The following is a 16,813-nucleotide window of genomic DNA, read 5'->3' on the forward strand; positions in this document are numbered from 1 at the left end:
TGTGTGTGTGTTCATGTTGCTACTCTTTGCCAGTAAGGCATGTCATTGTCCAACACTCACCTATTGGAAGCATAAAGGGGTAATTAGAACCAATCCTGAGAAGGACCATGTGGTCAACGGAGAAAATTCAACAGGAACTAACGAAACCCAAGCCTTAAAATCTGTATTCTCACTGAAACCCATCTCATTCTCCTCAGTGACCCAACACACTCCTTGCACAATACAGAACCCCTGTCTCTAATACTGGTTGAGCTTGCTGTTGGTCATTCTAACACACCCTCTTAAACAATCCACCATACTTAAAGCAGTGGTGCCCTATGTATGATGTTGTACTGTATATACCATTCATTGTGTCCGCTTGTACTGTATTATTGCATGGACTATCAAGTATTATGTCCACTAATGTATTTTACATTACAGTATCTGTTATGTATGCAGGCTGCAGTAGGCTTACCACAGGATAACACAATACATTTGATTCACTTCAATGTAAATCGGCTTTTGTGTGGAGGGGAAAACTCAATATCATGCTCTTACCATTAATCAGTGAGAAAATATAGGGCTTACAGTCAGTAGTAGCCATCCTGGGCCACAGTCTCCTCTACATGTGGCCATTGATTGTCTTGTACAAATAAAATGTTTGGCTGGCTGTTCAGGCCACCTAATCAAGTCAGGATAATTTACATGTGACAGAAGTCAGATTGTGCAGCCTAGTTTCAGTATGAGGTTTCTGGAAGTCAGTATATTGTGGCAAAATGAAAGCATAATGCACAGGAAGTATGCAGGCTGGTCATATTTTTCTGTGTAGACAATCAATGCACCCACGTACATTTGAAAATAGATCTGACCAGGTTGGTTGGCCATATGATTTAAAATTTCAAATCTTAAAAAAAAATATTTTATTGATTATTAAACTGTTACCCATGATTATTCCTCTATAGGCAGCAGGACATACATGTCATTCAACCCTGTTCATATTGAATCAAGAACTGAAACTAAGTAAGAAATAAATATGGACAAAACTAAAACTAAACACTTGTAAAAACTAACAGCTAAACTAAAACTACCAAAGCCACATTGAAAACCAACTAAAACTAAACTGAAATTGAAATAAGACAAACATACTATAATCCCAAACCATAATAGCCCTTCCCTGGCCTTGCCGCTGGTAGCTAGGCCTATCAAAAGTGAAGAATGTCTCTGCACTTTCACAGGGTGATGGCATTTCGTTGAACCCTGTTTTTTTGTACTGTGGTTCTGATTTCGCAGTAGCGGGATGCAGCGGGTTAAACACGCCTCTCTGTGTGAACGGGGGAGCGAGGGGATGTGACGCTGCTGCCAGTACATAACACCAACACACACTGTCTGCAGACAGCGACAGGCAATCAATTTCGCTTCACTTTACGACCGACCATCACTTTTACATCTTGGAGCAACTAGCGATCAGTCTTTCGGTCTGGTTTGTTCTTCAAGGTAAATGGATATTTGTGCCCATCGTTCATCTTTAGACTGACTTCTCCACATTCACAGCTGGAAAGTTGCTTTTCCTGTGAACGTGGTCAACGTGGGCATCTGCTTCAAGAGGTAGCTAGCTAGCCAGTCTAGGAAAAGATGTTGGACTATAGCCAGAAAGCTACCTAGTTTTAAACACTTACGATATGGGAAGTATCTTGTTTAAAAGTGGAACTGCTTGCCTAAAAAGTATCATAAATGTTTTTTAGTTGGTCGAGCTAGCGGTTAATCTAGCCGCTAATGCTATATGCTAACGTTAGCTACCACATGTCTGCAAGTGTAACGTTAGCCTAGACACAATTCATGTCGGGTTTATCTGCTGCAATGCAAGGCAGTGAATGAAGCATTTCACTTGGATGTAGTGGATGGTAAACCCATCTAAACCCAACTCACACAGCTTATTATTTGTCAAATAGTTTACCAACCTGGCTGACATGCGTTTGATTGAGGTAGCGTTAACGTTAAAGTTATAGTGTACATCTGAGTACTATCTGACTGACGTAGGTAAGTTATGAACATGATCTGTTGGGTGGGGTACAAAGCACACTTTTTCTGAAAATATAATTCATTGTGTAAGTAGGTGTTTGCCTCATGATTACACGAGGTCATAGTTTACTCACTTTCTAACGTTATGTAGCACTAGACATCACTGGTTGTAGGTAACGTAACATGCCTAACGTTATATTGCCAGAGGTGATTCATCCCTCTGGCTGGCTAACGGTTACTGTTAATATCAACATAATGGATAAGTTAGTATTTGTGGTTGCTATTATGTGAGCAGACATTTATGTCTTTTTTTTCTCATGGATGATAACGTTTCACGCCTCGTGATTTGCTTGCCGAGGCATTATTCCATTTACCGATTGCTGGCTAACGTTAGCTGAGAGTATCTGCTCATCGTGGCAGCTTGTAGCCTACTTCTCCGCAAATGCCAGATGTAACGTTATTAATCCGCATGCACACCAAAGAGGTTTTATAGTAGATCACACCCAGGCTGTTGTGGCATAGATGTAGCCCCGACACATGTCGCGCTGTCTTTTATGGAGAGGACTGGACACCAAACTCCATTCAAAACTCTCGTAATTTAATGTTGCCTTCGTTTCTCGGCAAAGGTACTTACCAGGTATAACATGACTTAAGACCATTTGCTAATCATTAGGAGCCACTCTTCATTTCGGCATGCATTCAACACACCAAGCACCGCTTACTTAATACAATTGCAACTTTTACTATTGGTTCGCCTGTTATACCCACAATATTCTTCCACCAAAATACACCGTGGTGGGCGGTGGCGTGCAATGTAAACCAATTCTTAAAATGAGATTTGATTGAAATAAAGTGCTGCTTGGTGGATAAACTACGTGCCGAATTTCCCAAAACACCCTATTAGTTAGTAAAATGTGCTAAGACATATTTAACCATGCATTAACTTTTTCAGATAAGCAAGGCTATATTAAATTGTGTTCCTTTTGAAGGGATAGTAGCACAAGTCTAGAATGAGTGATTCTGTAACATGATAGGAGCCGCTGCTGAGAATGTGTTGCGGATGTTATTTTCTCCGTTGTATGACAGCCATGAAATAGTGAGTAGTTCCTTTTTTTATCTGTGTGCGCGCAGTGAAAGCAGATAGCTAACGTTACTGCTGAGACAATGTAGGTCACCAGTCCAGTAGACGTTATCAAGCCGAGACAAATGCGACATTTTCAAGAATCGTGTGCTGTTCTTTCACCCGTGTTTTTATTTTAAATGATAATGGCTGTTTATTTTGCGAACCTTTTATCTTTAACCTGAGTCCCCTGCCCTTAAAATAGAAAGTGTGTCTCTATACACACTGTTTAAGTTAAATGTTAGTGGGTCACCTATATTTTATTCACGCGCGGCCTGGTAAGTACGCGCTTTTGACGTTAACCGTTTCCGTTTGTGTGCTGTGGTAATGTCTTGATGTGTACGATTTGAAGAAATTAACCTTTTGTTTTCGACGCCGATACAAAAATCACTCTTTCCATCTCTCGCCCTAACGAAAAATCACGGCAGTGTTCCCACAGAGACGTAGTGTCTGTGGTACTAGGTAATGAATTTAGAGTGACGTTTGTGTAATTAATTGTATCATTTTCTCTGCCATTATATCGCTATAATATCCCTATATGAACTCATTTGCTGTGATATTTGTACAGTATTCTAAATGTTATTATAGGATTAGTATGGCTCTTTTTTGGTAAGGGGAAGAAGCAGTTGCATCTTGCAGCTGCTACGCAGGCGCACTGACCTGAGGCTGACTGGGGGGATGTTGATGTTGCCATGGTTATGTCTTCCTCTGAGAAGGTCACCAAAGCTCTGCCTGTAAAACAGGCTGTCTGGTTTTCTTGCAAGGCATCATTTGGCCGGCTGTAGCTAAACGTCTTCATTCCAGCCTTGGGCTGTGCAGTTTCTTTAATTTGATCCTCCTTATCATTTGACAGCATGGCGGATTACTTGATCAGTGGTGGTACAGGCTACGTTCCTGAGGATGGACTCTCAGCTCAGCAGCTCTTCTCTGTTGGAGATGGCCTCACTTACAAGTAAGTTAACCTGCATTACAAATGCCATGGACTTTGTTTTTTGTTCAGACAATCTCACTAAAGAAATCAAAATCATTCAAAGTAAGGTCTCCTGATTTCAAAAACCTCACCTGCGCGCAGTGGTGGGTGAAGTGTGCGCCCCGGCGCTTTGTAACGGCCAACACGTTTTGAACCAGCAGATCTGACCAACAGTGTGTTGTCTCCGATGGTCAAACGGCTGAAGAGCTATGCTCTAAAGGAGATGGGTTGACTTACAAGTGAGTAACACGGTCGTCTTCTAACAATTTTGAAACTGTGCTGTTAAAAATCCTCTGTCTTTCCAAATGATGAGTTCATACAGGGGAAGGGGAAGCAAATGTTTGTCCCACTAAAGCTGCTTGAATTTGACAAAAGACAACATTTATGAGCCATGCCAAAATCTTAACCTGAATATGGTGGTTTCATGAATATGTATGAATGATGAAGGTAAAGTGAGGGCATGTTTGACTGCTAAACCTAATCTTGGTCATGGGGATGATATTTGCTTCCAGTGGTGATATAACTGCACTATTAACTGCAACTAACCATCACAGTGCATGTTGCATAATTCTTTGAAGCACCTGAACATCCATAAAAGTTCTAGTTGAACACTAATTTCTCAGGGCTAGCTAACTTCTTATTCCCACTTACTACTGGTAAGCATACTGGTGACCAGTGAGGTATGCTTTATAGATGAACTCATCACGCATTTTGACTCGCCTGATTATTTCTTTTGATTAATCCTCGTAAACACCTTTTATTCTCATTTTTCCTCATCTCTTTGAAAATAGCAAGAAGCAAAGCATTGTGCACCTCAGCTGTAGTGGTCGTTTGACATCTCTCCACTGAGAAGCATGCCATTTCCCTTCATCTTGTTGCCCTTCCAAGACTGTCCTAAACTCATCACAATGCTTTGCCTCTTGAATGTACTTGGCATAAGTCCTAACAATCACTACAGTCAATGCTTGAAATGCCTTCTCACTGTTCCCTCAAAGACTGTTAGCTAGTGTCTTTTCTATTTTGATGATGGAGATGATTTTCCACATTCCATCAGCACTGGTAAAGGGTTCCATGGGCCATGGCAGCTGGTTTTATTGGGAGTGTTTATTATTATTTGTTCCTTCTAGTTAAGGAAAGCTGTTCTGTCACTACCTAACCAACACCGTCTGCACAAAGTCATTAAAAGTACATTCAGATTTGAGTACATTCGGGCGTATCATTGACTTTTCACAGTCAGATTTGCTGTGACCGTTTTAATGTATTTCAGTTGGAAGTTTCTATCAGTTGAAGTCCTTCTAATCCTTACTTCAGTCTAACAATCCCTCCATTGATAAATGCCAGGGATCTAGTCCCGCTTCGCAGAAGGTAATTGAATACGAAACGCAACGGTGCGTTTGAGTGTGTGTGTTTGTGATTGAAGAGCCCCTCTACACTGTAATTAAGTCCATCATGGCTGAAGGAAAGGTTGAGCACATGACTGCCTGAATTACCATCATGTGAACTAATTGGAGGAGGGATGGGGATGGGTGGGGTGGTTGCGAGGCTCAGAGGATGAAAGATTCTGTGTCATTCCATACAAGCCATTTGTCCTCTACCTCAACCTCCTTAGAACCTCGGTGCTATGAATGTAAATGATAGTGGACGGGATTCATTGGGGTCAGCAATTCTTGACCAGGTCCTCCTGACTGTCTCTTTCATGTAGAGCTGAATGACCTAAAGGATTCTTGATCAACATTTCTACTCCTACACTCCTACTAAAGTACTTGATGAGTAGGCCTACTGGTCCTAGGAACTTGCATTAACTAGTTTATGCCTAGCAGGGGCGACATTGCTTAGAAGGTATTAGCAATACACAGTACATTTTAGACAAACAAACAGCACAGGATTATAACCAAACATTTGCAAAGCCACCTGGAGAAAATGAGAGGCAGTGCTATAGTCTGGAAGACAGAATAACTCGGTGTGAGAAACTAGTTCCTGAAGTTTTCATGATAAATTGTATTTAACGTGCAAAGACACTGAGAAGATGTATTCATCCACAAAATATCTCCAAAATGAAGGTTAAAAAGTGTCTCACCTGCACCTATGTGGATCATGCGTGTGCAAATATTTCCATCTTGTGCATGTTGACTCAAATCCACTAAATGCTGAGGTCTACATCATTTAAAGATTTATTAAAATAACGTTAATCACCGCAAAACTACTCCTACCTCTTAATGCTTTAAATACACATCTGAGCAACTTATTCCCAAATGCAACTCCCATGAAATCATCATTGTAGATGGGTGTAAACCACAGTGGATTACCTCAGATGATGGGCTGGCATCAGTGTTACAGGTGTGTTGAGTTGTGATTTATGTTGTGTTATTAGCTATGGCAAATCAGATTGAAGCAAATATGCTCTTCCATTATTCAAAACGTCTGCTACCTGTAATGTAATGATGTTTCTGTCACCCATAGGTTATTTTGTTACACAAACCAAATAAAGTGACGTGAGTCAGATGTACAAATATTACTCCTTGATCTTGTCAAACTTACTACTATGTAGACAGAGAATTGTGGGCTCTCAGATTCTTTTGTAGGTTTTTGGGTTTTGACATACAATGCTGTAGATCTGCAACCATTGATGTTGATTATGCCCAGGACAAAGCCAGGCTGGCATCTGCACTGGCAGGTGAAAACCTATTATGGTTTACCCCGGCGGTTAGTGGTTAGTAGTCTGAAACACTCACGTGGCTGGCATAATGGATTTGTCTACATTTAACATTCAAATGATCGGACATTACCTCGCCAGTGTTTTGCTTTAGGACTCAAAGCCCATGGGGAACATAAGAGTTGCAAAGAAGTCATAGTCTTAACCTCGTGTTTTACTTCTAAATATCCTCACACTTACTGTAATATTTTGCTTTTTTGCTTTAAAATTCCGGGTTAGTTCTGTTTACAGACCACAGAACCCATCAGAGAATTGCCTGTGGTTGCACGAATATGACAAAGTATTTATAGGCAAAGGAGCAGAGGCTGAGAGATTTGACTAGTGACTTTAACAGCGGAACTGGATGCAGTCTCACTCTTAAACTCAATATCACGTTTGTAAGAAATAGAATGAGCTCCATTGTAGTGCTGACCCTGAATCAGTAAGTGGAGGCTGTGGCAGGAACCCTGTCTGGGAGCCGAGGTTTGTGGCTGTTCATAAATACTGGCAGATGTGTGCTTGCCTCTCCGCCTGTCCCCATGTTGATGTTTGTGGGTGTCTGGAGTCCGGAGTGGAGGGAAACGGGCAGGACTCCTCCCTTCCCTGTCCCAGCTGGTGCGTCTATTTCAGGCCTGATTTTTTTTCCCCACCCACACTGAGGCAGGAGAGATGAGTGGTCTGTTAGTGGAAAGGCAACTCTACCTTCCTCTACTCCTCTCTCAACTCCCACTCTCATTTGGACTACGCTACATCTCTACGTCCCCCTGTACCGTTCACCATCTATTTTATTTGTACACTTGTCCTTGCCTCCCAGCTTCCTCCATCTTTCTCCATCAACAACTCCACCCCAACACACACTCACACACCCTGTGACATACAAAGCTTCCCTTATTCCTCCCCCTCTCTCTCTCCTCTCTCTCACCCCTGCCTGTTTTTAAACCCATCTGCCAAACCACCAAACACATACAGTCGTCTGTTAAAAAAAAATACATCATTCCTGTGTCTAGCTCTTACCCCTCTTTCGTCTCACTCTACCTCTCATTGTGTTTATACAGGCCGAAAGCTGAAAGAGCTCAACTGCGGCTTTTTTAACAAGTACAGGACGCACCCAACTAGTCTCCACGTCTCAAGTCAGCCACTGTGCCATTTCACTATGTGCTGCGAACCGTGAGAAGAGATAAAAAAGAAAGGAAAGAAAAAAGTAATCTAACAATATGGTGCAGGGAAGCCCTAAACTGTGATGTTGCCCAGCTTGTAATGTTATGCAGACTGGTCTTTGCATCTTAAACCTATAGAAGGAAACAAGTAGGTATAGATCAGGCAATCCCAAAGAGAATGAGGCTGTCCGTTAGAGACTGTTTTGATTTTAAAATCTGCGCTCATTTTGCACAACTAGCCTACATTCCAGCCACTGTTGCCCAGTGACAATAATTAACCTATAGATGTCTCATGATTACTTAACTACAACCTGATAACGGTAATCTTTTGGTTACTGACAAAGGTTGATATAAGCTGTTGGCCATTTCATGTCATGTCCTCAAATAATGTTGTAATTTTCCCCTATCTGTGTTGTTTCACCCATTATCTCCATTCAAAAACCATCTTGTTCAGTAGCACTCAGTTTGTGTTGCTTTTCAATCCTCACTGCTCTAAAGAGGTCTGCATGCTGTAAGCTACTCATAAGATGACATGAAGATATTTAGCAGAATAACTATTATCACAAATATGAGTTACTTATGTTCAAAGTGTTATGTTATGGTCGAAAGAAAGAGGTCTTGGTAACCTTCTTGTTGGCATTTTAATGCAATCCTGATGTTTCAGTCCTCTCAGCTGTGGGAACCTACCAGCATTATCTCCTGACCTTCCTCTCTGCTTATGTCTTTCAGTGATTTCCTGATTCTACCTGGCTTTATCGACTTTACCTCAGACGAAGTGGTGAGTGTGCTCTGCATATGAGTGCAGTACATATCTGAGAATATAGAAGAGAATAAAGGCCCTGTTATCTGTTTCAGAGGATTGTTGCAAGTAACACTGGCCCATCTGAATAGAGACTCTACCAGGCCTGTTGGAGGACAAGCCAATTATTTCTTCATTTTGTCCATGTCATATTCTTCCACGCCCCTCATGATGATAAAGCAACAAAGGCGCTATCTCATACGTCTAGACACAGTCAGCACAGACCATCCTTGCCAGAGCCACTTCCAAAACCGTAAGCTTTATTGCAGTGCAGACTCTCTTTGTGGATAGACAAACAACCCTCTCCACTCCAGACCTCAACTGCATTTTATAATTGCAGCTTTTACAAAAATAGTGTTGTTTCTGGCCTTTTAAACTATCTGCATCATTCCTCCCTCCTGTGGCCGTGCTATTTCTGCCCGACATGGTCGCCCACTGGCTGCTCCCTCACCCTTGTGTTTACATTTGTGTCTGGTTGGTTGCTCATCCGCCTCTCTCAGAGGATGACGGGAGAGTTAATCTCGGGCTTTAGGTGAAATCCCCCTCTTCTGCTCTGTCCATCTCAGGGGGTTTTAAACTAATTGATATCTCTAATCTCCCCCTGTTTCCTTCAGTTGACCAGCGCTCTCATAGCTGTAGAAGATGCCTGTCTGCCTTGCCATGTTGTCATGGGTTGATTGTCTCCACAAAGTCTTGCCCTAGTTTTCCACTGGATAGCAAGCCTATTCAGGCTTGAATAACTCAAATGCTTCCACATTTGGCCTCAGTCACAACTTTGAATAGAGTAGCCTAGTTCATGTTCACAGTAACTCTGTAGGCTAGACTCAAGCTCGTAATAGACTTTCTGGCTTGACTGCATTGACTGAGGTGTTAGAAACGTGAAGTGGGGCCGCTGGTGCCTCGTGCTGCTGTGGGAATTTATTTTAGGGTCATGATGTTCTTGACATGTTTTCCTAACTCTCAGTAGAATTTAGCAGGTTAGTGCAGTTGTGCTGTCTAAGTGGAGAAGTGGTGTTAGGTGTTTTCCTTTGCCTCCCAGATGAACCCTTGAGAAAGACAACAGGCAGCCTCCATAGTTTATGTCTTTCACAGATAAGGAATAAAAGCTTGGACGCCATTAAGCTCAGTTGCCAGTTTTCCCATGTACAAGGAATGCCATTATTTTCACACTCCCAGCTGAAGAAAGAACAGCTTTGTGGGAATGAATCGGCATGGAGTGAAAGTTAAATGTGGCTGTTTGAGATAGTATGGATCTTTTTTTTTTCAGACAATGTTAATTTTGTATCCTTGAGCAGGGATTTGGCCAATAATTGGACAATATTGTTGATCGGCCATGCATTTCATTTTGTTTCACCAAGTCAATCACATGTGACAGATGTGCACTTTGTCACATGCATCAGATAAAACAGTGTCTGTTGTATCTTTAAAAGGATTGTCAAAGGGCCTCCGGTAAGTCTTAATTTTAGGTACCCTAGGTTTTTTTTTAGTACACTTAATTTCTCCTCCTCTCTTGGAGGTCATGTCCTTTTGTGTCATTGAAACAGATTTAGAGGCATTAACCAGTTGTAGGCATATCTCCCTAGTTTAGTCTGCCCCCTAGTGGATCATATGCAGAATAGCAGAGACAAATTTGACAAGGCATATAAAAGCTGTATTCATCTACCTGTGGGGAGCCTTTAGGATACTCTAAATATTTTATGCAACACAGTTTCTGGCTGAATTGTATATGGGTTAACTAGATAGGATGAATAGAATATGAAGTATTTTCATGTTCTTTTGTTTCCTCTGTTTTTGTGTGTCAGGACCTGACGTCTGCCCTCACCAGGAAGATTACCCTGAAGACCCCTCTCATCTCCTCCCCCATGGACACGGTCACAGAGTCAGCCATGGCCATCGCTATGGCGGTAAGACGTTGCTTTGTCAGACTGCTGAAATATCGAGACAGGGCGTCCATTTTATATGAATAATTCCCTGTATTGCATAATTCTGAAATCCATCTCATACCTTTCATTTGGTAGCTAATGGGAGGCATTGGCATCATCCACCACAACTGCACACCAGAATTCCAAGCCAACGAGGTCCGCAAGGTCAAGGTAAGGCCAGGTTATGAACATCCTATATAAATACCTCATTATCGCTTTCCACAATGTTCTATTTTCATTAATGTAACTACATAAAAATAGGGGGATTTCATTGTTAAGTCAATTTCTCTCGGCTTCCAGAGGTTTGAGCAAGGCTTTATCACAGACCCACTGGTGATGAGCCCGCGCCACACTGTTGGCGATGTGTTTGAGGCCAAGGTTCGACATGGATTCTCTGGCATTCCAGTCACAGAGACGGGCAAGATGGGCAGCAAGCTGGTGGGCATCGTCACCTCTAGAGATATTGACTTCCTTTCTGAGAAAGACCATAGCAGACCTCTGGAGGAGGTGTGTATTGGAACTGTTCAAGTTTTCTGCCTGTCTATTAGTCTATCTATGAATTCCAGTAGTAGTATCACTCTTTCAAATAACTGTATGTGCTAATTATGCTGGTGATCTCCTAGGCTATGACGAAGAGGGAGGAGCTAGTAGTGGCTCCAGCCGGTGTTACACTGAAAGAAGCCAATGATATTCTGCAGCGCAGCAAGAAAGGTAAACGCACTTTATAGGTTGTAACTGTAGCATACGTAGCGGCTAAACATCAAATACTTTGTGGATCTTCTTTACTTTGAATAAATGTTGGTCTTTTTATGCCATTTAATAACCGATCTCCCTCTTTCTCTGTTACCAGGCAAGCTTCCCATTGTAAATGATAGCGACGAGCTGGTGGCCATTATTGCCAGGACAGATCTGAAGAAGAATAGAGACTACCCTCTGGCCTCCAAAGACTCCCGCAAACAGCTGCTGTGTGGGGCTGCCATTGGCACCAGGGAGGACGACAAATACAGGCTGGACCTGCTGGTGCAGGCCGGAGTGGATGTTGTCGTACTGGTGGGTTGTGGTTATGATGGGATATGATGGGATGGGATGTGTGTGTTGTCATACCTCCTAGTCTAACAGAGTAGTTAGACTGACTGACTGACTGACTATAACATATTCAATGTCATTAATAGTGTTTCACTATACTTACGTTATGAATGGTTTTGTATTTCTAGGACTCTTCACAAGGCAACTCGGTGTATCAGATCAACATGATCCATTATATTAAACAGAAGTATCCAGAGCTGCAGGTGGTGGGGGGCAATGGTGAGTATACTTGTACTTTTGGTCAAGCGATGGTTGTTTTTTACACAAATATGCTCTCTGCATTTTTTGCAAGTTTACTTGCAGTTTCAATGAAATATAATAGTTTGCACATATCTCCAGTCAATTGTTTTCCTTTCCCTCCCCTACAGTGGTTACAGCAGCCCAGACCAAGAACCTGATAGATGCTGGGGTGGACGCTCTGAGAGTGGGCATGGGCTGTGGCTCCATCTGCATCACACAGGAAGGTACACACCCCGGTTTTACAATCCCATCTCCTGAACACAGCAAAATCTCTCTGTCTTATTATCATAGTACTGAAAGGGCACACATGGAATTGATTCTGAGCACAGCACTTTTAGTGTTGTGTGAAATATGACTGTTGGCCTTGAATTAAAATGTAGCCCAAAGAAGAAATAGCTTTTGGAATCTTGATAGGGGCGTGTAAATCATGATCTGCAGGAGTGATAGGAAAATTCATCTCATTACTACACCTATTCTTAACCTGGCTATGAGCTACAGTGAAACTGAAAGGCCGTCAGTTGCTAACGGTAACAAATACCCAGAGGCCACTCCTAGTTGTCATGGTGATCTGCCAAGGCCCCATTCTGGGTTGCCATGGGGACAAGCTTCTCATCTCTCAGACTGGGTCACGTTCAGAAACGTTGCAGTTGAAGGACATGAACCCAAATGCTGCGCTCACTGGCAATTTGTTAAAGAAAAACAATGCTGTTTTTGTTTTTTTGGCAGATGATTTCCTTTCATCCCGAGTTCTGCTCTGCATTACCTGAGTATATTATGTGATTTGTTTCCATGGCAATGGTAGATATGTTTTCTACGTCTCCCTTGTAGTGATGGCATGTGGGCGGCCCCAGGGGACCTCGGTGTACAAGGTGGCAGAATACGCCAGGCGCTTTGGTGTGCCAGTCATTGCCGACGGCGGCATTCAGACCGTGGGCCACGTGGTGAAGGCGCTTTCTCTTGGAGCATCAACAGGTGAAGTTTGAAGAACTATGGTACACAGAACCTTGGGACGTTGTGAAGGTTATGGCAGGTAAATTAAGACAAAGTAATGACCATTTTCTCCCCTCTCCCACTGCAGTTATGATGGGCTCGTTGCTTGCAGCAACCACTGAGGCTCCAGGCGAATATTTCTTCTCAGACGGCGTGCGGCTGAAGAAGTACCGTGGTATGGGCTCCCTGGATGCCATGGAGAAGAGCACCAGCAGCCAGAAACGCTATTTCAGGTATGTGGTGGGAATAGGTGAAAGGTCAAGTTTTTGGCCAAGGCTTCCTACTTTGTATTACCCACATAGCCACATTTTTACCTGACGCTAAATTCAATCAAGGTCTTGATTGGGTGATCTCTTTCCACAGTGAGGGTGACAAGGTGAAAGTAGCCCAGGGCGTGTCGGGCTCGGTCCAGGACAAGGGATCCATCCAGAAGTTTGTCCCCTACCTGATAGCTGGCATCCAGCATGGCTGCCAGGACATTGGAGCCAAGAGTCTGTCTGTCCTCCGGTGAGTAGTTTGGGTGTGTTGGTTGGCAGTCTGTGTAGATAATTAGTTCTCATATTGATGCTATGTTCATATGTGTCATCTTGTACTGTGTTCGCACCTTTCTCAGTTCCATGATGTACTCTGGAGAGCTGAAGTTTGAGAAGCGAACCATGTCTGCACAGGTGGAGGGAGGAGTTCACGGACTCCACTCGTAAGTACAAAAATAAACACACACAAACACAGATGTGGGCATAACAATTCGGTTACAAAAAAACTACATTAAACGATAAGCTTTGATACGTAGTGTAGCGCTAGTGTAGAGCACAACTTTTAAGCAATGGAAACTTATTCTCAGACATCAAAAAGTGTCTTCTGTTTCTTTTGTCTCTCTCACCATAGATATTCATTTGTCCCATGTAAGTATCATGCATATAGAATTGTTAAGTGAAGATTTATTGGGTCACAGATGATCATTATTGCGGCTCTTGTATGTTTTTTCAATTGTAAGACATAAAAATGCCCTTCTTTTAAAATTCTGACATTGGATTGAATTGTATAGGTGGAAATGTAGTGTCTGGTCTTTCAGTGAGAGCAAGTGCTCCCAATTTTGTCATCTGCCTGGCATTGGGAAAAACCAAGGACAGTTTACATGTGATTTTTTTTCAAGGAGTCATTTCAATAGTCTAACCTTTGCTTTCCTTGTTTATAGTTGGTCCTCCAAACCTAGCCTTTCTCCCCTTGTATTCCATAGATGCTCTTAGGGTACCAATACTAGCTAGCAGTTCTATGGCAAATGCAGGAACACTATGCTAGAAACATTGTTTATTCCTCAAAATATTGTTTATCCAGCAAACCTGTGGTGTTTCAACAGGGAATGCAATCACTGGGTTATAGTGAATTGCAGTTGGAGCAGGTTGGACAAATGGTGGTTTATATTGCCGGCAAATGTTGATTCCTCTCCGATTTTTCCCTCTTTCCCTCACAGTTACGAGAAGCGGCTTTACTGAGCGAGGGGGTAGATTGCGGAACAGGGGTGCGCCAGACGTACCCACTCCCACAGCGACCAAACGTAACCGCCACTTCTGAATAAACACACACCACCCACTACACCCTCTCTGCTCTCCCCCACTTCGCATCCATTGTTGCTCTCTCCGATCCAACCAGCTGCACGGCTTTGAGGAGGGAAGAGGCGTGGCAGAGAAGTGGGAATCTGCAAAATGACACCCATCTCCTCGGAACACCTGGGATTTTGCACTCGAGAAGCGGAGCATCAGGGTTTTCGTAATGACACACACCCCTGTATCTAGAGTATGCAGCCTGTCCCAATTGTGTGTATGTGTGTGTATGTTGATACTAGTGAGAGAAAGAATTGTGTGCTTGTTTGGTGAATTAAGGTAGTGTATGTGTGTGTGGTACAGTATAGAAGTGTGTATGGGGACAAATCAAGTGAAGGTGCACTGTGTTTTTTGTCTTCTTATTAGTGAATCTGAAATAGCCATGGTGCAAATCCCATCAGCATCTTTTTGGCTTTTTTGGGATCCACGCTTACCAGCAAAGCTCCCTGTCGGAAGCATCAAACATCCCAATTCTCAACACACTTGTATGTGCAGAAAACACAGGCACTTATCTCGCTATGTTCAGTGTGCAAGTGTATCGGGGCAATCTTCCTGTTTTTTTTCTCTGTCGTTAGCTGCATTTTTAAATCATTACAGATGTCAGCTACTTGAAGAAGAGTAGCCCGTTATGTTCTGACACAAATCATTTCTCTGCGAGTGAAGACTTGGAGCCTGAGGTATGAAACCATGATCATTATGATTACCCTGGCAATATGTAGACCTTGGTATTACTGTATCCTCCAGTGTCACCTGCAGCCAGTGGACAAGACTCAAACATAAGCAGTCTTTCTTACTGTGGCCATTCATTTACCCCTCAAAGATGTCTTGAGCCAAATAACCAGTGTCCCATCTCAATGCGTAGTGTTTATATGTCAAGCACGGAAGGGACCAAAAGCTGTAGATCAGGGATGTTTAAAAGAAAAAAAACAAAATTGTGTCAATCAGTGATAGTTGTTGATGGGGAGAATTTCCCTGGCCGGAATTTGATTACTTTTAGAAAATCAAGTTTATAATAAAGCTGTATAGACTTGGGGGTTCTGAATTGAGCATGAAGGGTTTTTGATATGCATGCTTTTTTTTTTCAATAAGCCACAACATGGCTGTATTTATATTCTGCTTTTTTCTAATTGCATACATACTGCCAAGTGTATTTACACGGTTTCTGACACTCTTCTTTTGTAACTCCGAAACCAAAATTAGCTCAACAAGTCGCTTGTTAACTTGTCACTTGTTCGGTCCTGCCCTTTTGCAGAATGTGGCACAGTTTGTCTGATTGTCACAAATTTTAGTTGTTCCTTTTTACCGGAGATATGCCTTGAAACGGGGATGGATAAAGGCTGCACATGGCGGAAAGTCTTAACACCCTGAAAATGCATTGAATGCATGGCGCTATACACCCTCTCGCCTCCTTTTCTTACTTTGAAACACGATAGCTGTATCCGTTATCATTCAGCTTATGTAGGAGTAGGCTTTTCTAACATTTTCGTAATGGATGTCCTTTTTGCCAGATGTGGTATTTTCTTTTCGTTTTTCTTTTTTTAGAATGTCCCAGACTGTACGAGTTGAGTCGCTTTCCGTATTGTGCTAACGTACTTTGCCCTATAGAGGGTTCACTTGACTAACAAAGCTCTTGCAGTTGACCTGAATTGCAAGAAAATGTACATGAATATATATGGAGAAATCTATACCTATATCCAGTTGGAATGGCTGCTGCTTGTTTTCAGTCTCCCACCTAAAGAGATAATTCAGGTTTTTAAAATGTCTATCTGATTTATTGAGAACACTGAGTCCTATTAATCCATCTGAAAAGCACCGGTATAGTGACTATTGACATATTAGAAGCATTTGCATTTTCTAGTGCTGCACTTGCATTATTTCAGCTTTCAGTGAATTGCAAAACATCTGGAATTGCCAAAAAATACTAATGGCTTCGGCTCCCAATACATCAACAACCAAAACAGTGCGAGTGCTTTTTACATGGACTGAATAGACTCCCAGTATGTGATGAATCCGACAGGGTTTCAAGAATATTACTGCAGAATTGAACAGATCTTGTTTACAGTGAGATACTCAACAGAGCTATGTTGCTTTTGCTGTTCAATATTGTAAAGAAGAATAAATAAAAGTCAAACTGTGTATGGACTTCTGTCTCATTGGATATGAATTGTCAAATCACATTAAAGCACAGCAGTGTGTATTTGGGTGAAGTGCACATTTGAGTAAATGAGAAGCCAAATG

The 16,813-nt window shown here is 42.2% G+C and overlaps 1 protein-coding gene across 4 annotated transcripts; it reads left to right on the forward strand.

The window, feature by feature from the left end:
* The first annotated feature begins 1,350 nt into the window (after window positions 1-1,350).
* Window positions 1,351-16,729, forward strand: LOC139659400 (inosine-5'-monophosphate dehydrogenase 1b). 4 transcript variants are annotated; one of them, XM_071537658.1, is made up of 16 exons: window positions 1,351-1,473; window positions 3,972-4,070; window positions 4,247-4,327; window positions 8,667-8,715; window positions 10,539-10,640; window positions 10,755-10,829; window positions 10,959-11,165; window positions 11,282-11,369; window positions 11,509-11,708; window positions 11,873-11,963; window positions 12,113-12,208; window positions 12,813-12,956; window positions 13,063-13,207; window positions 13,338-13,481; window positions 13,588-13,671; window positions 14,446-16,729. In XM_071537658.1, the coding sequence occupies exons 2-16, from the start codon at window positions 3,973-3,975 to the stop codon at window positions 14,465-14,467; spliced, it is 1,626 nt and encodes a 541-aa protein (XP_071393759.1). In that variant the 5' UTR covers window positions 1,351-1,473; window position 3,972; the 3' UTR covers window positions 14,468-16,729. The 4 variants fall into 4 exon arrangements, with proteins under 4 accessions (XP_071393759.1, XP_071393760.1, XP_071393761.1 ...); XM_071537659.1 differs by having other exon boundaries at window positions 4,250-4,327; XM_071537660.1 differs by lacking the exon at window positions 4,247-4,327 and adding an exon at window positions 13,860-13,876.
* Window positions 16,730-16,813: the final 84 nt, after the last annotated feature.

The sequence above is a fragment of the Centroberyx affinis genome, unplaced genomic scaffold, assembly GCF_046629955.1.
Source record: "Centroberyx affinis isolate AG114_WGS23_722 - 3 ecotype Tasmania unplaced genomic scaffold, CSIRO-AGI_Caff_v1 ptg003100l_1, whole genome shotgun sequence".
NCBI classification, from domain to species: Eukaryota; Metazoa; Chordata; class Actinopteri; order Beryciformes; family Berycidae; genus Centroberyx; species Centroberyx affinis.